This window comes from Nannobrachium achirus (genome assembly GCF_963921795.1).
Source record: "Nannobrachium achirus genome assembly, chromosome: 18".
NCBI classification, from domain to species: Eukaryota; Metazoa; Chordata; class Actinopteri; order Myctophiformes; family Myctophidae; genus Nannobrachium; species Nannobrachium achirus.
In genome coordinates this window covers 38,645,476-38,671,340 of record NC_137825.1, presented here as the reverse complement: position 1 = coordinate 38,671,340, position 25,865 = coordinate 38,645,476, and the positions used below count along the sequence as shown (strand labels likewise).

The following is a 25,865-nucleotide window of genomic DNA, read 5'->3' as shown; positions in this document are numbered from 1 at the left end:
ACCCGTTTGCGTCTCACCCCAGGCGTGGGTTGATGGCCACGGCCGAGGGGTGGCCCAGGTCGGTTTTGACCAGGTGTTTCCTGTAGCGCCCGTCCAACATGGCCACCTCTAACCTCTTCACCCTGGAGTCTGCCCAGTAGAGGTTCCTGTTGGCAGAACAGTAGCGTCAGTTCAGCAAAAGCTAAGATATGGCAAAATGACTGGTGTCATGCACGCGCACGAAGGCACGAGTGCAAAACACCCTTCATGTTGCCATACCTTAGCAACAGGCATGATGATGATTACTATGAGTGGATAGTATTATTTTACCGCAAGCACAAGTAAACTGACTTTATTTTAAGAAGTACATTTTATTTTTTTCCCCCTGGAGCCAAGGTATGGCAGCTGCCAGCTGCCATACCTTGCCATACCCAATTTACGCCTCTGTGGCAGAGGAATTACAAACCTCTAAACACAATGCAATGCACAAGTATACACAGCTAATTTAATTTTGCCATACTGTACACGCTATGTTCAGTTTGGGGAATCTGATATTCATTCATCATTTAATTATCTCTATTAATTATCTTTAAAAAGTCATTACTTTGTGAGCCATAGACAGCCACAGACCGATACACACCTGGTGTTCATGATTAGCATCATGTTTTCATTTTGTGCAATTAATTAAAATCACATTACAGTGCCATGTGTTTTTCTGAAACATTTACAGATACGTAAACAAATAAGCATAAAAGGGGTAATGAAAACGAGTGGGCTGCTGCAAAAGCTGGCACTCACCTGCCCACCCAGTCCACTGCAATTCCATCTGGGCTTGTGATGTACTTGATGCCAAGGTCCACAGCAGCACCGATGTTGTTGCTGCCATCATCCACTGTTGGTAAGTATGCCCTCTTAATGGCACCTGGTATCGAGTCCTTACCAGCCACAGTGAAGTACACCATACCTGGTCAAATATATGGGCTTCATTAGTAGTTAGTTAATTAGTTAGTTAGTTGTTCTATTTAGTTTCCCTACATTGTTCAAATGTTGTCTTTTCAAAGTGAAGAGCAGTAGTACTGTATGTGATGACTGATGAGTGGATGTGTGATCATGTAGCCAGTCTGTAGGTATGTGTATCAGCTTTATACTGTATATTCTGCATTATTTCTGCATTTTGCACGGCGGCCACTTTACAGTTCTGTTCCATTCAGTTCAGTTGAACTTGTTGGCTCACTGGAAAGGCTCTGCTATACTAAATTGAACTGAACCTTAAAGTTCACTGTCTTTATTCCATGTCTTTCGGTATGCATGTCCGTGCACACTAACACTCCAGTGTGTGTGTGCGTGCGTGCGTGCGTGCGTGCGCGTGCGTGTCTGTGTGTCTGTGTGTGTGTGTGTGTATGTATGTATGTATGTATGTATGTATGTATGTATGTGTGTGTGTGTGTGTGTGTGTGTGTGTGTGTGTGTGTGTGTGTGTGTGTGTGTCTGTGTGTGTGTGTGTGTGTCTGTGTGTCTGTGTGTGTGTGTGTGTGTGTGTGTGTGTGTGTGTGTGTGTCTCTCTCTCACTGAGTCCAGTGTTGTTGTGATCCCAGTCGTAGTCCAGAGCCATGATGCGCTCCTCCTCCTTGAGGAAGTCGTGGTAGGCCTCCGTCTGCAGGTTGAACCTCCGGATACGGACGTTCTCCGGCAGCAGCAGCAGAGGAACAGAGCCTGAGGGACAACAAGGCCCACCATTAGCAGGCAGCGCTTTACTTCCACAAGACATGGGGCTACTGTAGCAACAGACATGATGATGTTCAGATTCATAATGTTCAAAATTATATTTATTTTATTTCAAAGAATAAAAAAATAGGGCAGGGGTCTTCAGCAGGGGGTCCTCAGAAATACTGCAGGTGGGCCGCCAAATCTTTGTGTGATTTTTATATTAAGCACTTGAACCCTCACATCCCTATTCTGGGGGGAACATTAGCCAAAAATAGCAGATCTACAAGCTACAAGCTTGTAAATCATACAAGCTCACAACTCGCTGTAGACGCGCTGTGAGCTTGTAGATCGGCTATCTTCAGCGAAGAGGTTTGGTGTACAGGGAAAAAAGAGCAGACCAAGTACAAGTACATAGCCAAAGGTCAAGTTTACAAAGTATGGAGGGTTTAAGTGGTTAAATGTCTGAAAACACACATTTAACATGAATCTGAAATGTTGGGGGTCCCTGCTTCATCTCTCTCTCAGCTAAGGCTCCCTTGGAAAAAAGTTGAAGACCCCTGATAAAGTGCATAAGTGCATCAACTGACACTGACACACACTGACAGTTCAGAAGCCAGAGTGACAGTGGTGTAAAACATCTCACCTTCAGCCTCACACATGGCGCCGGTTCCCACAGAGCGGTATCCAGGAGCACACTCACAGTCATAGCTGCCCTTCCTGTTCTTACATGCCTGGGGGCAGGTGCCAAACACCTCACACTCATTAATGTCTGCCAAAGAGATGTTGGAATGACGTGTTAAACATACAACGCACACCGGCACATGATACTTTTCATAAGTGCACATGTTAAACATATTCACATAAGGTAAATGTATAGCAATAGTGGCTCAGAGCCTCTTCTTGACCAAAAGTCTAATATCTCCCCTGGCGGAATTCCCCTTTAGCCTAGTGGTTAACATGTTGGCTTTCCACCCGAGTTCAAATCCTGGGTGTTACACATACACATATACCGTATCCATGTTACAAATACATATTTATAAAGATATACTGCACAGTGCAGCTCAGTGGTCTTGTGGTTACGAGTGTCCATCCTGAGACTGAAAGGTTAGAGTTCAATACCCGGTCATACAGTACCAAAGACTATTAAAAACATGGTACCCAATATCTCCCTGCTTGGCACTCAGCAACGGTTGGATTGGGGGTAAGCCCCAGTGTCGGGGGTGTAGCCTACTTGTACCGGTACATCAAGCTGCCTCACACTATTATATGGGCTCTTGACCTATGGGCCACATACTGTGGCTCGGCAACCGTTGGTTCCCATGGCTACTTACTACTGCACAGTGCTCACATGGTATGGATATACACTGTATGGATAACATTTAGAAGTAGGAGCCCCTCCAAACACCTCAAAGTGCTATGATGTACAGTATATGGCCAATGTAGATACTTTGTGCTATGACCAATGTTTACATGTTAAATTTTTGAGAGGTGCCAATTGCTGTCATGTGGGTCTATCATCTTCAGCACTGACCTTCACACGGCTGGGATTTTTCTTACTATTGCTGCTATTATTTATAATTTCTTTGTTATTGCTTATTAATGTTGCTACAATGCAGGGTTTTCTATTTTGTTATCATATACAGTATAAGATAATCCTTTTATTTGCGTTTTTCAAATGAAAGAAATTACTTTGATTATAATAATTACTCTGAGTCATCGCCAACCCTTTAAACATTTTAGTGCTGTAATTATCTTTACGGTTTTGTACATTCTTTTCTATTAAAATAGCATTTTGAAATAAAACCATTCCATTGCTGTTGGGCCTCCATACAGTACCACTTCTCACAACAAATGACATGCTTTTATCTGCCTTCCCTCAGGAGGTATTTTCGGGCAGGCTCATAAAAGCCTGTTTTGTTTTCAGTTGGATTGGAGGGACAGTTTCATAAATGGAAGAGATGGGAATGGATGCAGTCGTTAAAAAAATTATATTAAATATTGATTGCATATCTGGTTGGGTGTGTACAGCATGGACAAACATCCTTGCTCTGTACTGTATGGGTATTTCTGTGTGCGTGCGTGCGTGCGTGTGTGCGTGCGTGTGTGTGTGCATGCACACATCTGTGTGCACATACAGAAATCTGTAAGTGCACACACAAACAATTCTACATGTGTATCATCTCTGTCGGGAGGAAGACTCATATATCCAAACCAGTTACTTTTCAAGATTCAAATTCAGATTGACAAGCTCAAAATGGGCCACTTTGTGCCACATTTCAAGCTTTTAGATCTGCTATTATTTTTTGATACCTTGTTGTGACATGATCAAGCAGGCTGGTAGGGCAAGCATTTACGCAAAAAGATAAGAGGTTTCTACCCCACACACTCAACCTGTGCACGTGCAAGGATGCATCAGTGAAAATGCGCAAACGCTTGCAAAATTGTGTGTAGACAGTGGACACAGGCTTGTGTGTGTGTGTGCGGTACGTGTGTGCGCATGTGTGTGTGTGTGTGTGTATGTGTGTGTGTACCTAGGCAACTGTAGGTGCTGTCTGGGTCCACGTTGTATCCAGGGTTGCAGGAGCAGATGAATCCCGTACCGTTGAGGTTGGTGCACGTGTGCTGGCACAGCTTCTCCTCACAGTTGCGGTCGTGGCCGAAATCTGGAGATCAGACAACACAGACCACATACAAACCCTGAGGGTTAGTTTAACTCCTAACTGTGCATACTTGTAACCACATGGGACCATGCAGGCTCATTTGGTTACATTTGTGCCAAACTTTACAGCGTAGGGCAGTAGTTCCATTGAAAGGTACTAAGCGTGTCTTTGACACAGCGTAAAAATAGTCCACTGTTTCAGTGTCAAGTTATGAAATCAAATTTCCATATTGCTGAACGAATCAGCTCTCCATAATTTGTGTTTTACTCATAAAGAAATGTGCTTATTAAGGTAAATTTTGCCATTTCAAAATAACGAACAATTAATATCAATAATCTTACAGCAGATTTATAGAATTTATATGTTCAACAAATTGCTTTATTTTGCAGACGTTTCTTTCTTTTTTTTTTTCTTCTTTTTTTTCTCAAAACAACAGCAAGTAGTGAGTTGAGTTGAAAATGTGTGTGTGAGGGCGTTTCCGCTAATACATTGACAAGCCAGTGTTTTCCTGCTCCTGAAGGTGAACTCACTGCAGCCTGTCTCGTCGGTGAGGTCCCCACAGTTGTCGTTGTGGTCACACACGTAGGGCAGAGCCACACAGTGTCCGTTGGTGCATTTAAACTCCTCCAGGGTGCAGGGGGGCAGGGTGGGCTCTCGGCCTGGGAAGACAGACAGGCGCACAAACAGTGGTGTAAAGTAACTACTGTAAGTACATTTACTTAAGTAATGTACTTTACAAGTTTTAGATTGTTGATCTTCTATTTTCAAACATTTTGTACTTTACTTTTGGTACTTTAAGTACCAATATGTTTGTACTTTTTTTTTAACTCAAGGACATTTTCAAGTTTGGACTTTTACTTGTAAGAACACGGTCACACTAAAGTGCATGGCCGTGCTCTTTTTGTACGCGGCTGACTAAAAACACAGAGAGCGCATTCTGCAGGCAAACACAAAATGTACACAAAAAAATGTACTCCATTAGATATCCATTGATATCCATCAGAGTAGATTTCCGTGACTGAAACTATGACGAGAAATGTAGAAATGTAGACTACGTTTTTTCACAGAGGAAAACTAAATAGAAACTAAGCTGTGTCATCTTTTTGTCTATTCTTCTAATCTCCTCTCAAAAATAATTTCCTGTGAGTGACACAGGCAACACACAGCAACAATTCCATTCTAATAAATGCTCCAATTTCAGGCTTTTTGTATTCTGCACAGACCGATGGGATATTCTTAGATTTCCTATTCCAAGAACGTCCTTTGATATAAATGAGCGTTCAGCATGATCCCTGGCCGGTGATTACAGTGATGCATTTATGTGTGTCTGAAGCCATTTAAAAGCCAGGTTAGGGCTGTGTTTAAAGGGAGCAGCAGCTGTAACATGATTGAATATCATAATGCATCTGCTCAGCGTGAACAGCTGTATTCCAAGAACCAAAGCTACGCTCATGGGAACTTTAATAACATTTGTGCAGGGCATTATTGTTGTAAATCTGTGTTTTAGGGGGCATTCACACCACGATGTTTGACTGCAATTAAAACGTAGCCTGGAGCGTATTGTCAGAAAGTGTGCTTTGTTTGGGCTTGTGTGAAGGCTCATACGATCAAACAAACAAATTCTAATCTAATTCAAACAAAACTGTGGTCTCGCTACGCTTACAAGCGCACCAGAGTTCGGCTCTCTGTTGGAGTGAATGCAATCCGCATCAAATGCGGGAAATATACGAGGCATTATTACAGTTCGCACAGAGGAAGACCAGACGGTACCAGCGCAGTTTTGTCAAAAAGGAGAGACACAATTTCGACTGCGTAATATTTGTTGTTTGGTGGGATTCCTTTCTGCGGTTGACCAAGTGCGGTATGAACACGAACGTAGGCTACTAAATTAAATATGCAACAATGTTGCAACTTCATCCCCTCAATCGCACAGAGTCTACCGAACTAAGAGTGTGAATCTGCCCTTAGTGTGTACTGTTTCCCAAACAGTGGGTTGGGACCCATTTTGTGGGTTACAGACCAATTTTTATGGGGTAAAAATGTAAAACAAACAAGCACATCTAAAAAATGCCATAAATTAAAAAGAATATACAATAATAGTTTAGGAGTGCAACGGTTAATAGATAAGATCCCAGCAAGTCGCAAATCGCAACACATGGTGAGCTTGTAAATTAGATCGCCAAATTTAACTACGGAGACACGTACAGAGGTCTTCCTTCTCATCACTGCCGTCTCCACAGTCGTCCTTCTGGTTGCACAGCAGGCCAGAGTAGATACAGTAACCGTTGGCACAGCGGAACCTGGACGGCATCTCACAGGTGATGTTCACTGGTCACGCACACGCACGCACGCACACGCGCACACGCACACACACACACACACACAGTAACTCAGGGGTGGGCAACTTTGATGATGGCGAGGGCCACTATATTTCCTCCAGAGGGCCACATTGCATATTGCTACGTCCTACTTTGTCATTCTAGTATCTCATACAAAAGAAGCAAAAATAGCAGATATACAAGCTCAAAACGCGATGCGTTTTGAGCTTGTAGATCAGCTATTTTTGCTTCTTTTGAATTGGAATCCTGAATAATCTTTTGTTATTTTTTTAATTGGAATCCTAAAATGTAACATTTGATTTAATTTCAAACACATTTAGTTATAAATTCATGTTGACTCTATGAACCTAAATACAAATACATTGGACATAAAAAAAATACATTTGAATACTACTATACTAGTCATTAAGCTACTAATATAGACTGACAGAATTAAAGCAGGTCATGTTTGGAATTGTAACAGCTGAAATCAATAATATATCAGTATTCCGGTATTAACCAGCGGGCAGCATTAAGTGAAGGTGAGGGCCGCATGTGGCCCCCGGGCCGCCAGTTGCCCATGTATGGTGTAACTACACCAAACAAAGAACAGTGTGCATGAATGATGATGTGTGTATGTGTACCAGGAGGCCTGCATGCATTGTACGACATTATACAAAGTCACGCTTACGGCACAAACTGAGCTCCTCGTCGGAGGCGTCCCCGCAGTCGTCGATGCCGTCGCACACCCAGCCCTTGTTCACACAGAGGCGGTTCGCACACTGGAACTGATAATGTGGACACCAACGGCCCCCTGGGAAACGTGTGGCTGCAGGTGGTTTTTTAGGAGAGAAAGCTGTCAACTCTGATGTGCAGGTCAATTCCTTTTGTATTTACCCAGAGAAGACTAGGCATTTATATCGTTGTTGTCGGGTCAAAACCGCTGATCTATTTTCACTAGTTTTGTGCGACAGTCTTGTATGATGAAGCAGGGTACAAATTTGAAACTTGGAGATACAAGGTTTCTGCCCGACAGTGACGATAGGTTCTTGTTAACCACTATCGACCTGGGATGGTATTTAGGCGTGTCATTATAAGCTAAATTATAAGCTAGAATTATTATTAAATATGCATATTCTTAGTATCTACGTTTTTCACATTTACTTTTTAATTTTTGTTATCTTCAAATATATAAAAAAATGTACAAGTTCACAACGCATCGCGATGCAACGCATTTCAAACTTGTACATCAGCTATTTTCGGGTTAACAAAATAACAGCTTAAGTATGCTCATTGCCCTACTTCAGTATCAACCTGGCTACAACAAACAGTCACCTCATATTAGAACATCAACAAGTGTGTGCATGTGTGCATGGATGTTCTGCAGTACTTACGACAGGTGCTCTCGTCTGACAGGTCCAGACAGTCAGGTCGTCCGTCGCACTGCAGAGCTGCAGGGACACAGTGACCCGACAGACACTGGAAGAAGCCTGGGCGACATGTCTGTAACTCTGCAAGGACAGCAGAGGAGAGGAGAGGAGAGGGGGACACAGTGTGTGAGTGAGTGTGTTTTTAAAAAGTAGTACCGGTAAGTAAAGTAAAGTTTAGGGATAAGGGGTAAGGCATGTATGAAAATATAGCTCATCGTCTCTGTTGGGTTTATAGCCGAGCAGCGCCAGCGGCGTCGCAAAGTTTTTTGTTCCCCACATAATGAACTAGAAGCAGTGCTCTTCCGAGCACAGGTCTCCACCAGACCGTGCGTCCTGGTGAACTGATCGGTGAAGTTATAGGTAAAACCACAAATCAGCCTGTTATAGCGCCACCATGAGGCTGATTTAAAAAAAAAATATGTGGCATTTCTTCCTCGGCCTAGTGGGAACGTGTGTGCGCGATTTCATGATAATTGCACTTTGCGTTTGTGATTTGAGGCATTTTGTTCAAAACGGCTCAATCCTACAAACTTTGGAAGCCAATCTTAGCCAATCAGGATGGAATATGCCAAATCGGACAGATCCGTGTCGATCACATGACTGTCGAGATACTGCCTACCGATTTGTAGGATTTTTGGACAAAATCTGTAAGAATAGTGCACAGAAATGTGTTTTGCAAACATCGGCCACTAGGTGGCGCTAGAAAAGGCCCATTTGAAAAATTTAGGGCAGAGGTTCTAGATTGGCATCCAGGGAATGTGTGTGCTCACTTTGGCAGCGACCGGGCCAACGGCGACTGAGATTAGCTGCTCACAAACTGCGAGGACGCACGCAATCCTACAAACTTTGGAAGCCAATCTTAGCCAATCAGGATGGAATATGCAAAATCGGACAGATCCGTGTCGATCACATGACTGTCGAGATACTGCCTACCGATTTGTAGGATTTTTGGACAAAATCTGTAAGAATAGTGCACAGAAATGTGTTTTGCAAACATCGGCCACTAGGTGGCGCTAGAAAAGGCCCATTTGAAAAATTTAGGGCAGAGGTTCTAGATTGGCATCCAGGGAATGTGTGTGCTCACTTTGGCAGCGACCGGGCCAACGGCGACTGAGATTAGCTGCTCACAAACTGCGAGGACGCACGGAGGCGAAACATCGGCCACTAGGTGGCGCTAGAAAAGGCCCATTTGAAAAACTTAGGGCAGAGGTTCTAGATTGGCATCCAGGGAATGTGTGTGCTCACTTTGGCAGCGACCGGGCCAACGGCGACTGAGATTTGGCGCTCACAAACTGCGAGGACGCACGGACGCACGGACGGACGCACGGACGGACACACGGACGGAGGGGAAAACATACTCTCCCTCAGCCTTCGGCTGGTGGAGACAATTAGTCTCGCTAGTTGTACTAGTTAGAATAGAAGATAGACATACCAAACTATTATACCAAAATAAACAAAAGCATTACGCCAAACACATTTTAAACTAGAAGCAGTGCTCTTCCGAGCACAGGTCTCCACCAGACCGTGCGTCCTGGTGAACTGATCGGTGGAGTTATAGGTAAAACCACAAATCAGCCTGTTATAGCGCCACCATGAGGCTGATTTAAAAAAAAATACGTGGCATTTCTTCCTCGGCCTAGTGGGAACGTGTGTGCGCGATTTCATGATAATTGCACTTTGCGTTTGTGATTTGAGGCATTTTGTTCAAAACGGCTCAATCCTACAAACTTTGGAAGCCAATCTTAGCCAATCAGGATGGAATATGCCAAATCGGACAGATCCGTGTCGATCACATGACTGTCGAGATACTGCCTACCGATTTGTAGGATTTTTGGACAAAATCTGTAAGAATAGTGCACAGAAATGTGTTTTGCAAACATCGGCCACTAGGTGGCGCTAGAAAAGGCCCATTTGAAAAATTTAGGGCAGAGGTTCTAGATTGGCATCCAGGGAATGTGTGTGCTCACTTTGGCAGCGACCGGGCCAACGGCGACTGAGATTAGCTGCTCACAAACTGCGAGGACGCACGCAATCCTACAAAGTTTGGAAGCCAATCTTAGCCAATCAGGATGGAATATGCAAAATCGGACAGATCCGTGTCGATCACATGACTGTCGAGATACTGCCTACCGATTTGTAGGATTTTTGGACAAAATCTGTAAGAATAGTGCACAGAAATGTGTTTTGCAAACATCGGCCACTAGGTGGCGCTAGAAAAGGCCCATTTGAAAAATTTAGGGCAGAGGTTCTAGATTGGCATCCAGGGAATGTGTGTGCTCACTTTGGCAGCGACCGGGCCAACGGCGACTGAGATTAGCTGCTCACAAACTGCGAGGACGCACGGAGGCGAAACATCGGCCACTAGGTGGCGCTAGAAAAGGCCCATTTGAAAAACTTAGGGCAGAGGTTCTAGATTGGCATCCAGGGAATGTGTGTGCTCACTTTGGCAGCGACCGGGCCAACGGCGACTGAGATTTGGCGCTCACAAACTGCGAGGACGCACGGACGCACGGACGGACGCACGGACGGACGGACGGACGGACGGAGGGGAAAACATACTCTCCCTCAGCCTTCGGCTGGTGGAGACAACAATAGTAGGTCTTGAATGGCTGCGATATTATACATAGGGATACATTTTTCGTGTATTCCAAATACATTGAATACATAACCCATAATACATAAAACTTGTCTTGAAATGTATGTAGGCCTAATATCACAGCCATATTCTAGGGCTACAACAATGCCCACTGTATCTTTGCAGTACAAACACCTGAATAAATTGGCTACGATATCAGTTTTACTGTGGTTCTAATAATAATATTGTGACCAGTGACTCTTTCTCAGCCTTCTTTGTTTCAAGGACCCCAGCACATACATAGACCCATGTTTAACGAGCACAGGTCTCCACCAGGCCACACAAATCGGCCTGTTATAGCGCCACCATGAGGCTGATTTGAAAAATGTGGGGCAGAGGTTCTGATTTGGCATCCAGGGAGTGTGTGTGCTCAGTTTGGCGGCGATCGGGCCAACGGCGCCGGAGATTAGCTGATAACAACCAGGCCACACAAATCGGCCTGTTATAGCGCCACCATGAGGCTGATTTGAAAAATGTGGGGCAGAGGTTCTGAATTGGCATCCAGGGAGTGTGTGTGCTAATTTTGGCAGCGACCGGGCCAACGGCGCCGGAGATTAGCTGCTCACAAACTGCGAGGACGCACGGACGGACGCACGCACGCACGCACGCACGGACGCACGCACGGACGGACGGACGGAGGGGAAAACATACTCTCCCTCAGCCTTCGGCTGGTGGAGATAACTAGAAGCAGTGCTCTTCCGAGCACAGGTCTCCACCAGGCCACACAAATCGGCCTGTTATAGCGCCACCATGAGGCTGATGTAAAAAATGTGGGGCAGAGGTTCTGAATTAGCATCCAGGGAGTGTGTGTGCTCAGTTTGGCAGCGATCGGGCCAACGGCGCCGGAGATTAGCTCGTAACAACCAGGCCACACAAATCGGCCTGTTATAGCGCCACCATGAGGCTGATTTGAAAAATGTGGGGCAGAGGTTCTAGATTGGCATCCAGGGAGTGTGTGTGCTCAGTTTGGCAGCGATCGGGCCAACGGTGCCGGAGATTAGCTGGTAACAACCAGGCCACACAAATCGGCCTGTTATAGCGCCACCATGAGGCTGATTTGAAAAATGTGGGGCAGAGGTTCTAGATTGGCATCCAGGGAGTGTGTGTGCTCAGTTTGGCAGCGATCGGGCCAACGGTGACTGAGATTAGCTGCTCACAAACTGCGAGGACGCACGGACGGACGCACGCACGCATGCACGGACGCACGCACGGACGGACGGACGGAGGGGAAAACATACTCTCCCTCAGCCTTCGGCTGGTGGAGACAACTAGGGGAATCATTTTGGAGGTACACAGTGCCGTTGGTTCCGGTCTTTGGTTCCGGTCACGGGATGATGTAAAGTTATTTCCGCTCCGACCGGATCAGATACCCAGTGGCGTCAGTTCAGCAAAAGCTAAGGTATGGCAACATGACTGTGTGCAAGAAACCAGTCATGTTGCCATACCTTAGCAACAGGCATGATGAATTTATTTTAAGAAGTACATTTAATGTATTTCCCCTGTAGCCAAGGTATGGCAGCTGCAATACCTTGCCATACCCAATTGACGCCTCTGCAGAAACCTGACAGTGCTAGTCAGGGTGGAAACCTCATACAGTATGTCCAAAATGTTGACTTTTCAGGATTCAAATTCAAAAGTATCAAAAGTGGCAGATCTACAAGCTCAAACCGTGTTGTTTTATGGCACGATTCGAACTTGTGGATCTGCTACTTGACGCTGTAGTCTGATCAAGTAGGGCATTCATTTACAAAAAAAATAATAATACATAGTGTTACTATGTATGTTCCTGTGTGTGTGTTTGTGTTAAGTGCACAATGAATCTGTGTGGCTGCGTGGGTGTGCAGGTGCATGTGTGTGTGTGTGCGTGTGCGTTTGTGAGTGTGTGACTCTGTGTGTGTGTGTGTGTGTGTGTGCGTGTGCGTTTGTGAGACTCTGTGTGTGTGTGTGTGTGTGTGTGTGTGTGCGTGCGTGCGTGCGTGCGTGCGTGCGTGCGCTCACCACAGTCTCGTTCATCCGAGTTGTCTCCACAGTCGTTCTCATGGTTACAGACCCAGATCCCAGGGATGCACTGCTCGTTGTCACAGCGATACTCGCTCTCAGAGCACGGCCTTGGTTCTGCGCACGCACACACACACACACACACACACACACACACACACACAACACACACACACACACACACACACACACACACACACACACACACACACACACACACACACACACACACACACACACACACACACACACACACACACACACACACACACACACACACACACACACACAATCCTTATGGTATCAAACAGAGGTGATGACATACAAAACCCCACACTGCGGTTCTAAACAGAAAGGACTCTTATGTTTCTGCTTTATATGAACTAGTATGAGTATGTACTGTATGTGCATTGAGGATTCAGTGAGGATTATCCAAATCTCTGGAACAGATTGATGTTTGGATGAATTAAAAGTTGATACTGCTGTCAATACATGTCATAGTCCATTCACAGTATGGCCATTTCCCTGAAAAGAAAACCCCAAACAAAACATTATCTTTAAAATGTTAACGACCTTACCTGAATAATCAATGCCAGTTAACATCTTTGAGCGCTTAACCACTATAAATCCCAAATCCCTATTCTATCATGATAAACTCTAATCTACTGCAGGGTCGAACAGTGAAAATAGCAGATCTAAAAGTTTAAAACGTACTGTGACTCAATACTGTGAGTCATAATCAGTGTGCTGGCCGACCGTGGTATGGTCCTTCAACTGAAGTATGGATGACATAATGGGAAGTTACATGGACAGATGAAACAAGGGGTCAATTGGGTGGACAAGGGGGCGAATGAGAACAAGGTGAAAGTGAAATGTAATGCCATTACTCACGGCAGTCCCTCTCATCGGAGCCGTCCCCGCAGTCGTTGGAGCCGTCACATTTCCAGCGAATGGGAACGCAGCGGTGGTTGTCACAGCGGAAGTCTCCCAGAGGGTCACAGGTCACTGCCTCTGTAGCAAGGCAGGCAGGCGGTCAGTGCCATCTCATTCAGGAGGGCTGTCACCATTATGACATTTTACATGACGATTAATTGTCACTCAAATAATTGCTTAATTGTTTTCGTCATTGACGATTACATTTCTGTTTGGCTTTTAGGCTTTGAAGTTGCACAGGGCAGATATGACACATAACCTAAATATACAACGGAATTACTGACATATTTGAGAACTTTATACTTAAAAAAGAACATTGATAGTGGAAATAGCTGCAACGCGTTGTGAGCTTGTAGATCTGCTGTTTCCACTATTTTTAGAAAATGTTTGAAAATATATACAGTAAATATTTTTCAACACAGAAACTATTATGACGATTATGTCCAAAATAATTGTGATTAAGTCAAATAATTGTGATTATGTCAAATAATTGCGACTAGACGATTACAGTATGTAATAATTGTGACAGGCCTACACTTCAATACTGCATGTACAACACATACACAATTTTGTAACCCATTTTTCACCCGGTGTCAATTATCTAATGTAATCCTGGGCGCTACACTCCCTCTGCCAACCTGGGGACACCGGGAGAACATGCAAACTCCACACAGAAAGGTCCTTTTGCCCACTCCCACCTACGGTATGGGCACTGATGACACAGAGGAGAGAACACGTCCCCAGTGCCCACAGCGTCCCCGTCTGGAATCGAACCTACTGGACCTTCTAGCTGTGAGGCGACAGCACTACCGACTGTGCCACCGTGCCCCCTAGTAAATATACGTATTTACTTTACACCACTGCATACCGTTCTATGAAGATGTATCTCCGTCATGCACAAATACACACACACACAAATACACAAACACACACACTGACCACAGCCCTGCTCGTCGCTGTTGTCGAGGCAGTCGTTGGTGCCATCACAGCGGGCCCACTGGGGGATGCAGCGGTAGTTGGTCTTGCAGGAGAACTCAGTGTCCTCGTCACACCTGTAGTCCGGACCCCCTGGGGGGTGGGGGTTGGGGCGTTGGGTAGAGGGATGAGTGGGAGGGTGAGAAAGCAAGGATGGGGGTAGCAGAGAGAGAGAGGGGGGGGGGGGGAGAACAGTTGAAAACAATGAATTAATTAATGATGGGGTTGGGACGATATGAAAATGTATCTGTCACGATTATTGTGACCCCAAAAAAATGTATTTACGGTATTATCGCAATAACCAAAATATCCTCATCCCTTGTGTCAGGGGATGTGAGGAGAGAGAGCGAGAGAGAGAGAGAGAGAGGAGAGATGGGAATGATAACATAATAGGAAAAGATAGAGAGAGCAATGGAAGACAGAAGACAGATGAGATGACCTGAAGAGGAGAAAACAAAGATGAATGGCGAGGGAAAAAAAGTGAGCGAGAAAGAGATGATGGAATGAGAGAGAGAGAGAGAGAGAGAGAGGGAGAGAGAGTGTGTGTGTGTGTGTGTGTGTGAAGGTTAGTTAGGGTGAGATAGTGGTATGGTGAGAGTGATGGTTAGAGACAGACATTGTGAGACAGTGAGTTAGGGATTGTGGTGAAACAGTAGAGCAGAGGTCTTCAACGTTTGCAGGCCAAGGACCCCTTAGTCGAGAGAGAGATGAAACAGGGACCCCCACAACCACTTCATAGATTATAATTTAGTCGTTTGACAGCACAATCATCAGTGTATTTTGGATTCATGACAATTTGTGTTTTCAGATATTTAACCACTTTAACCTGTCAATATTTAAAGGAGCTATAGTCAACTTTTTCTTGAAAAACGGATGCTAAAATAAAAATAAGCGTAAAATAATGATAAAATAATCATTTTGGCCTTTGTCAGACCGACACTTTGTTTACATTCTAGTCTATAGACTAGGTCCTAGGATGTAAACAAAGTGTCTGCCCTACAATGAAAACGTTGACTATAGCTCCTTTAACTTGACCTTTCACTCTGTACTTAGTCTGCTCTTTTTCCCCTCTACACCAAACCTCTTTGCTGAAAATAGCCAATGTACAAGCTCACAACGCCGCTACGAGGCGTTGTGAGCTTGTAGATCGGCTATTTTCGGCTAAAGTTCTCAGAATATGGACACTAGGGCTCAAGTGATTAATATAAAAAAGGAGAAAAAGGTTTCTATCACAAAAAAGATTTGGAGGACCCCCTGTTGTAACTCTAAGGACCTCCTAGGCCCTAGGGGTCTCGGACCCCCTGTTGAAGACCCTTGCAGTAGAGATAATAGAGAGATAAACAAGTCAAGGATGAGAAAAAAACAACAATCGTTTATTAGCGCCTCTGCATCACATCGATCAACACAATCAACCAAACACATAATTAATGCATGGTATGTGCAACACAAATCCATTCATTAATTCACACCGATTCATCACGCCGCTGCGCGTATTGATTATACATCCACATAAAACTGCAGGAATCCAATGCTTCATTAAGCCATCAGCTCCACCGTGCGCTGGCTATTGACAATCCCATCGATCTCTGTAATATATCATTAGCTGTTCATAATGAGTAGGAGTTCATTAAATTCATTGGCACGGAGGCCACGTGGTTACAGAGACCTTTCTATAGGGAGGTTATAGGTTCAATCACTCCAGCAATCAAAGTATTGTAGGTCAGCCATTAATCCGTCCTGTTGACAAAACCCTGAACTCTTACCTACTCAGCCATTGCTAAAGGTAAGGAGGTTCTGAACTCAGTCATTGCTTAGGTAAGAAGGTTCTGAACTCATTCCTACTCAGTCATTGCTAGAGAGAGGGAAGGACACGTTATTATGGATCCCTCCCTAGTCCTAGGCAAACCATGCAGTGATTGGCCAGAAGTGGCTGTGATTGACAGTTCTCGTTTTTGCAACTATGCCTAAACCTGACCTTAACCCTAACCCTAACTTCAGCATAACGTTGGTGGAATTCATAATCATGCGGGAAGGGCGCCTAAAAGCTTTCGGGTCTAGGTCTGTGTGTTCCGGTTATGTGCCTGCGGTTGGTATTACTGTACATCTACAAACAACCACTAGCTATGCCAAAGTGCCCTTGAGCAATGCTCTGAACTGCTCCAGGGGTGCTGGCCCTGGTGATCCTGTGCGCTGGCCTCTCTGAGGCATATCATAGACATACTGTATGTGTGTGTGCATCTGCAGATTGTACCAACGGTCATAAGGATGGGAAGATAATTGTTATTACCGTTTATCGTGATAAAAAAACATTACATTTTTCGTGAAATTATCCTCCGTCATGCACTGGGATCAATTCACCTTTTATTTGCCGAGCTTCATATTATCCAGTAGTGTCCACTTCAACCCTTTATAATTGGTAAAACGGACCTGGAAATAACAAAGGCTACTTGATAGCCTTTTTTTCACTCTCTACCAAATGTCTTTGCCAAAAAATAGCTGAACTACAAGCTCACAATGTGTCGCGTTGCAACATGTTGTGAGCTTGTAGATCTGCTATTTTTTGGCAAACGTTCCGCCCCAGGATAATGGATGTTGGGGATATTTTTTTAGTCACAATAATCTTGACGTGAAATGTTAATATCGTCCCATCCCGACGGTCTAACTGGATAAGAGACAAAACATAATGCAAAGTCTCCCACGTACTGCAAGTTTCATACGGCTCGTCAGAGTTGTCCCCGCAGTCGTCCTGGGCGTCGCACACGTAGCTGGCGGGCACACAGCGCCCGTTGGCACACTGGAACTGGCCCGGCCGGCAGGTCTTCTGGGCGCAGCCCTCCGGGTCCTCGTCGCTGCCGTCGGAGCAGTCGCTGTAGCCGTCGCAGTGCCAGGACACCGGGATGCACTCCTTGTTCTTACATTGGAACTGGTTCTCCAGACAGCGGTGGTCGCCTGCACGGGGACAGAGACAGTGGCGTCAGTTCAGCAAAAGCTAAGGTATGGCAGCATGAAATACCTTAGCAGCAGGCATGATGAATAATTTTTTTCCCCCTGTAGCCAAGGTAGCCAAGGTATGGCAGCTGCCATACCTTGCCATACCCAATTGACGCCTCTGGACAGAGCTGAACTCCAAAAACAGAGAGAGGAAAACCAAGGGCAGAGAGCGGAGACATGCAAGACTCCAAAGGTGTTTTTCCAAGGGTTTTTTCCATGGTAACAAATACTGATATTTGGCCCCCTATCCTATAACCGCCCAGAGGAGTAGTGAGTGTAGTGTAGTTATGACCATGGCCCCCAGTGGTGTAGTTTAGTAATGTAGTGTAGAATGTGACATGTTATAGTATAGTTATAACCCCATGGGAAAACCCTTGGAAAAACTGTGAAAAACATGATAAACAGGAGGATGTATACTGAAAATGAGAGTGTACAGTATGTATGTGTGTGTGTGTGTGTGTGTGTGTGTGTGTGTGTGTGTGTGTGTGTGTGTGTGTGTGTGTGTGTGTGTGTGTGTCAGAGCATGTGAGCGGAGTGGAGCGGGAACAAAAGCCGCTCCGCGCTCCAGAGGGCTCTTGTCCCGCTCGATCCCCGCTCTGGTCGGCCACCGGGCCGCTCCGCTCCACGCCGCTCCGCCGCTCACCTTGATTTGCGCATTTGTCGCTCCGCGCTCGCTCCACGCTCTGCTCAGCAAGCCAAAATAAAAAAAGGATTTTGCTACCATGTCCGAAAAACTTTCTCCTTTGCTTTGTCACAAGTGTTCCCAACACAAATGCCTGCTGTTGAGCGTTTGATGGAGGCAGGCAATATTATATCCAGTTGGTTATTTATTGATTAATCACCACATTCGAGAAGGAGGCGACTTGTTGCGTGTGTTTTTTTCATCAGTCTCACTTGTATTTCAAATCGTATCCTTTGACTGGCTGGTGATAGGCCTATAACTTAACTGACACAAGGTAGGCTATTTATTATAAACATAGCCACTTGTATGGATGATATAGATACATTTGACTTGAGTGAAATCTTGATAAAGGTTCTCCTCTCTGCGGTGCTTTCTCCCTCCTGCGACATGGCTGCAGCTGCACTACCATGGACTGTGCACGGCAGTTTTGTCGTGCGGCGCGCGGCCCCAACAGGGATGGCTTGGAGCGGAGCGGAGGAAAATCCTCGCTCCAAAGCCGCTCAGACCCATTTGAAAAGTCGCTCGCTCACGCTCACGTCAAAAACGGCCCGCTCCGCTCGCGCTCCGCTCATATGCTCTGGTGTGTGTGTGTGTGTGTGTGTGTATGTGTGTAATGTGCGTGCGTGCATGAGTGCATGCGTCGTACTGCAGAGGGCAGCGTCCTCATCTGATCCATCAGCACAGTCGGAGTGGCCGTCACAGAGGAACCCGGAGTAGGTGCAGTTTCCGTCCAGACACTGGAACTGGCCCACGGGACAGAGGCGAGGAGGGCAGGTCTGAGGCTCGTCTGAGCCGTCACCGCAGTCTGACTGGCCGTCACACTTCCACCAGATTGGAACACATCTGTGGAGGGACAGGAGACAACATCCATACTGATCTACACATCCTTTTGTGTGATGTCCCCAGTGGTGGAAAGTAAGTACATATACTCATGTACTGTACTTATGTAAGTACAATTTGGGGGTATTTGTACTTTACCTGAATTTTTCCAATTTCCAATACTTTTACTCCACTACATCTCAGAGGCAAATATTGAACTTTTAATTATTTGAAAACTTTGAGTTACTTAGATATTGATTATTATTATAAAACATGAATTAACCAACATTTTTATTGCAGTATTGATACTTTTACCCCAAAATGATTTATTACAATAAATGTACCCCCCTATAATACATTTTTGTTGCGACCGTCAGGGAGCAGTTTACTATGAAAACCTCCACCGGCCGTCCGTCCGTCCGTCCGTCGGTCGGTCGGTCACACGTCACACGTCACACCTTTGCCCTGCTCATATCTCCGCAATCACACTGCTAGCTTCGCTGCTGGTGATGTCACTAGCTATGATGTCACTGTGACTGTGCACCATGCCCAAATTTGGAGATCATGTGTGGCAAAATATCAACAAACGAGTGAAAGGCCTTTATCAAGTAACCATAGCAACTAAAAATCAACAAATTGTGCAAAGTGAAATATCTTTATCTGGTAACCATAGAAACCAAAATAATCAACAAATATGAGTATTTGTCCCCTTGTAGTATGTCACTAATTTGAAATATGTGGGAATGGCTGACACAGAACTCCATATTTGGACATAGAAGTGACAGACAGATGATATCTCCATATATGGGCATAAAAGGGCATGGCTGATGATATCTCCATATATGGGCAATTGGGCATAAAAGTCGCAATGAGTAGTATCATATATGTCTCTATATATGGAGTTATATGTTGTTCGTGTCCAAATATGGGACTTGTGAGGTCAGACTTAGTGAGATTCGTCGGTTATCTCCATATATGGAGGGATGTGTTGGTTATCTCCATATCTGGAGATTCAACCTTCAACGATTTTGACATCTTGTTACTAATCTGTCGGTAGATAATGCCAGTCTTATATAAGGTTCATTTGTGTACGGTGTGATGTCATACTGCCAGCATGACTCACACCATCCTTCCTAGACGATTTTGACATATTGTTTGTGGAGATAAGCGACCAACGGTCGCTTATCTCCCGATTAGGGAGTCTTACTGGTATATGTATGTAGAAATGCGACAAATACAAAATTATTATTGATAGCATGAGTAATCAATAGAAAAAAGTCATTTTGGAGGTGAACTACTTCTTTAAGTAAAACATGTGAGTACTTTTTCCACCACTAGAAAATCACAAAGAACCTGGAAATGGACCACGTTTATTTTCAGTTCTCATCCTAACTAAAATCCTAAGATAACTCAAGAAAAGAAACTGACTTCTCATTGTCCCCACAGCGGAACTGGGTGCTGGAACAGTCGGCCACACACTGGATATGGAAGCCCACGGACAGGCCGATGAAGTGGTCCGGACACTCACAGGTAGCACTGCTCCCCCCAGGTGCAATCAGACACAGGTGACTGCAGGTGAGGTGATGGGAGGAGCAGGGGTTGTCACCTACGAAATGAATGGACAAAAACAAAATGATATAATAACCGCTTTGGTGAACTGTGGTGTTTATTATTTAATCGAAACAATCGCGGCATGACATGATCAAAGTCTTGCAAACTATAATAAAACTATAATAAAACCTAGAATTATACATTTTCGCCGCTCAGCTGCAAGCGCGGCTAAAAAGACTTTCACTCTCAATGGAGGCTAGGATAGTACAGTTACTACAGTACATCAGGGTTCCCCAATAGGTGGCCCAATTTGCGGCCCGCGGGGGGCTACTGTCTGGCCCACACCAACCCCAGTAATAATGTTGGTATAAGAGCAGCAACAACAAGAGTATATTGTCGTTGGCGGGTGGAAATCTCGTATCTCCAAATTTGTATGTTCTTTTGCAAATCATACAAGGCCGTCGCACAAAAGTAGTGAAAACAGCAGACGGTTTTGGACATACATGATTTTCACCCGACAACGACGACATCTGAACTGTCGCTGGAGTAGTGGGAACGCCACCGTCGCCCCCTGCATTTTGTGGCCCTCGGCTTGGTACCCTAGACATAATTCGGCCCTCGGGGAAAACTAATTGGGGAACCCTGCAGTACATCCTGCGAGGCTGCAGTTACTAAGGTTAATACAGTACATACTGCGAGGCTGCCTGTAGGGGTGATAGACACGGATGTCATGGGGCCGGTGCGTGTTGTTGCCCATGACCGTGCGCTCAGCACCGGTGTACTTGTGGGCCCTCTCCACGGTGTGTGTGTTCCAGTCAGTCCAGTAGATGGAGTCTTCGAACAGGGTGACCGCGTAGACATGGGGGAGGGACCCGGCAATGGCCCGATGTCTGTTCTGACCGTCCATGTCTGCAAAGCTGGAGGTTTAAAGGACAATAATTTAGGCATTTTGTTTATGTACAGTGTGACCTAAAATAGTTAAGCTTCATAATTGACTATTTATTTTGAATTCTACACATTGCAGCAGCATTGTAGCAAATTATAGTAAATTGGCAGAAATGTCTACACACATATACTGTATATGTACATATTAGAAAGCAAAAATAGCAAAGTAAAGTTGCATGACATGACTTATAGCATGTCATTGTCCATTTGTTGTAGTGCCACAATTCTACATGTTACAGTAACTCAATTGAAATGGGCTTCAACTCTGATACGTTAGAAAGTAAGCCCTGTCATGGATGCTCACTCCAGGAAGTTGAGGTGTGCGTCAGCGAAGAAGATCTTGTTGGTGGTGTAGTCTATGGTCAGTGCATAAGGCCATTCGAGCTTGGTTGTGATGATGGCACTGGCATTGGTGCCATCCATGCCAACCCTGCCAATGTAGGCTTCGTCTCCCCAGTCTGTCCAGTACAGCCACCTGGATTGAATTGAAAGGTGAGGAGAAGTGGGCAGAGGACACATACAAACAAAGGGTAAATTGTCACGTAGCATATAAATCAATAAATAGTACATTGTAGAAAAGTACAACTCTTGCACTTGCTCCTGGATGTTGATGTGTTTGTGAGTGTGCATGTGAAGAAAATAAATGGGGAAAATAAGAATTCAAATAAAGATGATGTCCACTCACAGTGTGTGTGTGTGTGTGTGTGTGTGTGTGTGTGTGTGTGTGTGTGTGTGTGTGTGTGTGTGTGTGTGTTAGGGCATTCACGAATAGTGATATTAAGTATTTGAATTATTCAACAATAGTCGAATATTCGACAGGACTGGACAAACTGTCAAATATTAAGTAAGCAAGAGGCGAACATTGTGAAAATAGCCGATCTACATACTCACAACGCCTCGTGTTGCGAGGCGTTGTGAGGCGTGTGCATGTAGATCTGCTATTTTCACAATATGTATCTTCGGAACCGAGTCACATTAAATGTAATAGACTACAATTTCAAATGCTTGTCAGGGTTCTTATGACTTCCTATCTAGCCAAGCTTTATAAACCATGAAGAAATATATCTATTTTTAAAGACAAAACAACAAAAGAATTAAAATAAGCGACTAATCGACTTTTGTGAACAATGTCGAATAGTGACTTTGATATTCGAATATTCGAATATTCGGTGAATGCCTTAGAGTGTGTGTGTGTGTGTGTGTGTGTGTGCGCGCGCGTGCGTGCGTGTGTGTGTGTGTGTTTCAGTACCCATATTTGGGGTTGACAGCCACAGCACAGGGTCGTGAGATGACATAGGTGACGTTACCAGCGGGGCCGGGGACGGCTCCAGAGAGCAGCTTCTTCGGGTAGTGTCCGTCCAGCTCCATCACGTGCACTGAGCAGTAGTAGCTGTCCACCCAGTACAACTTCCTGCAGCAGACACATCAACATGCTTCACACCATGACCCCATTGCTGGGCTAGTTTACATTTCAAATGTGTTCGGTCTAAATGTATTTGACGTACCGTACAGTAGGTGAAAGACTCCCATAATCTACTATTCTATATAAGGAGAATTATTGTCATTTACTGTAATTGCTGGACTATAAGCCACACCTGAAGATAAGCCGCACCAGCTAAATTTAGAAGAAAGAAAATGCTTACATACAGTATATAAGCCGCACCTGACTATAAGCCGCAGGTGTCCCTCCTGCTTCCCGCTAGAGCGCCCCTGGTGGCTGTTAGCTGTATAAATCTATATATAAATTAAATCCTTGTTAAAGACCATTGTAAAACGAACTAACTGGCCGTTAGCAGTAAAAATCTTTATAAATAAGCCGCACTGTTGTATAAGCCGCAGGGTTCAAAATATGGGAAGAAAGCCGCGGCTTATAGTCCGGCAATTACGGTATATCTGTTACAGACAGATTTTGAATGTCTGATATCCCTTAAGCCTGGGGCGCTGCTGGTGTCGTGGTTGAAGCTCATACCACAGACTCTAGTGCAACCTGACACATGTCACTCCCTGTTGTTCTATCCCTGTTTCTCACTCTACTGTATACTATCAATAAAAGGCAGAAAAGCCTTACCTTAAAGGCCCACTTTACCTCTGGGACAACCAGATCTTATTTTATTGTTGTTTGGGACACGATCAACACAATCCTGAGTAATTTTTTGTGTTCAATCTGTGTTTTGAGATATTTTGGTATTTCAGCATGACTAGTGATGCATTTTTGCATCATATGATGCATCATGCTGCATCGTGTCCCAAACAACAATAAAATAAGATCTGGTTGTCCCAGAGGTGAAGTGGGCCTTTAAGCCTGATTTAGGCATAGTTACATGCCTCACCAAAAAGTAGCAAATCTCCAAGCTTGGAAGTAACACATAAACAAAACAAAAAACTATTGGAGCTCTTCCGTCCTTTAGTACTCACCTGCCCACCCAGTCTATGGCCAGACCCTCCACAGTTCCGACCTCCATCAGAGTCTCCCTGTCGCTCCCGTCAAAGCGCATCCTCTCCATCCTCCCCACGCCGGCGTCCAGCCAGTAGAGTCTCTTCTCGTAGTGGTCAAAGTCCAGCGACACCACGTTGGAGAGGCCCTGCAGGACCACGCTGAGCTGCGAGCCGTCCGTGGTCAGGTTCCTGATGTAGTACCTGTTGCAGTGGTGGGGAAAAGAAAGTAGTCATATTCCTTACTGAAATAACAGGATCAATACTGCAATATAAAAATTCTCCGTAAGGGTGCCCTCACACCAAAATACCTAGAGTGGAATCCGCCAATGCATTTCAATGAGAATGGAGCGTTTATTTTTGCCAGTAGAGGATTTCTGCAAAAAAAACGCTCCATTCTCATTGAAATGCATTGGCGGATTCCACTCTAGGTATTTTGGTGTGAGGGCACCCTTACAAGTAAAATGTCTGGAATACAACATGTACTTGAGTAAAAGCACAAAAGTATTGGTATAAAAATGTAAAAGTACCAAAATGAAAAGTACAAAATGGGGGGCTAAAGTGGTTTATGTTTTATAATTATAAATTTATACCTGCAAAGTAACTAGTAACTAAAGTTTTCAAATAAATATAGGGGAGTAAAAGTACAATATTTGGATCTGAGATGTAGTGGAGTAGAAGTAGAAGTATTGGATATTGTAACTACTCAAGTAAAGTACAAATACCTACAAATTAGTAAAAATGTACTTAGTTATACTTTACTCCACTGACCTGTTGCTGTACAACAGGTACGGGGCGATGCCGCTGTTCTGGCGACAGGTGCGTCCGTCCGGCTCGCGCACGTAGCCCTGGGCGCACTTGCAGTGGAACGAGCCCACGGCGTTCTCGCAGATCTGGCTGCAGACGGCGGGCGTGTCGCGGCACTCGTTCAAGTCCTCGCAGGCCTTGCCGTCGGGCATCAGCCGGTAACCTTCCTCGCAGGAGCAGAAGTAGCCGGTGAGGGTGTCTGTGCAGATCTGGGCGCACTGGTGGACTGAAGGGTTCCTGCATTCATTGATACCTGGAAGAGAAGAGCAGAGCAGAGAAGAGAAGTTACATTTTAAATAGATACAGTAGATTAGGGCATTTTGAAATCAAAGCTACAAGCCATAAGATGTTCTACCCAGGATATGAACCTGGAACCCAAAGCAAGTGCTGACATTTTCTACTGATGAGCTATAAGAGTTTGGGATGGTGAAATAACATAAATGTCTCAATAGAAGAGCAGTGAGACCACCTCCAATGACCACACTTTTGTACCGTATGTTATATTACATACTTTTGTAATATGCACTACTTGCATAGATTAATAGATTGGGCAACATAAGGATTTATTCACTCAAAAAGCTGCAATCAAAAAGACTGCCAGCCTTACCACATCCCTTCTCATCGCTGTCATCCTGGCAATCCTTTTGTCCATTGCACACCTTGTGGATGTCAATGCACTGGCCTGACTTGCACAAGTACTCCTGCGGACCGCAGGTGGGCTGGGGCGTGGTGCATAGGCTCTCCAGCTCATCCGAGCCATCCAGGCAGTCAATTTCCCCGTCGCAGATAAACGCGGAGTTAATGCAGGCTCCGTTGCCACAGGTGAACTGGTAGCTAGCACACGTGTCATAAGTGCAGCCCACCTCATCACTGCCATCCCCACAGTCATTGACGCGGTCGCAGCTGGAGAGAGGTGGTAAAAAAAAGATTTTGAATAATCAAGCAAACAAGTTTGCTTGTTTGAATTTCTGTACATACACTTATATATACATAGATATACAG

The 25,865-nt window shown here is 44.9% G+C and overlaps 1 protein-coding gene across 1 annotated transcript in view; it reads right to left on the bottom strand.

Annotated features, from left to right (window-relative positions):
* lrp2b (low density lipoprotein receptor-related protein 2b) overlaps window positions 1-25,865 on the bottom strand; it is a gene marked incomplete at both ends in the record, with an annotated part of 75,776 nt that overhangs the window by 8,049 nt on the left and 41,862 nt on the right. The window contains 21 exons of the mRNA XM_080748283.1: window positions 18-146; window positions 778-943; window positions 1,549-1,692; window positions 2,330-2,455; window positions 4,218-4,349; window positions 4,877-5,005; window positions 6,552-6,674; window positions 7,356-7,493; window positions 8,059-8,175; window positions 12,728-12,844; window positions 13,619-13,732; window positions 14,594-14,728; window positions 17,339-17,584; window positions 18,955-19,151; window positions 20,556-20,733; window positions 21,372-21,595; window positions 21,928-22,098; window positions 22,873-23,034; window positions 24,039-24,260; window positions 24,828-25,116; window positions 25,471-25,766. Of these exons, the coding sequence (XP_080604409.1) occupies window positions 18-146; window positions 778-943; window positions 1,549-1,692; window positions 2,330-2,455; window positions 4,218-4,349; window positions 4,877-5,005; window positions 6,552-6,674; window positions 7,356-7,493; window positions 8,059-8,175; window positions 12,728-12,844; window positions 13,619-13,732; window positions 14,594-14,728; window positions 17,339-17,584; window positions 18,955-19,151; window positions 20,556-20,733; window positions 21,372-21,595; window positions 21,928-22,098; window positions 22,873-23,034; window positions 24,039-24,260; window positions 24,828-25,116; window positions 25,471-25,766 (3,555 nt within the window). The remainder of the gene's footprint in view (window positions 1-17; window positions 147-777; window positions 944-1,548; window positions 1,693-2,329; window positions 2,456-4,217; window positions 4,350-4,876; window positions 5,006-6,551; window positions 6,675-7,355; window positions 7,494-8,058; window positions 8,176-12,727; window positions 12,845-13,618; window positions 13,733-14,593; window positions 14,729-17,338; window positions 17,585-18,954; window positions 19,152-20,555; window positions 20,734-21,371; window positions 21,596-21,927; window positions 22,099-22,872; window positions 23,035-24,038; window positions 24,261-24,827; window positions 25,117-25,470; window positions 25,767-25,865) is intronic.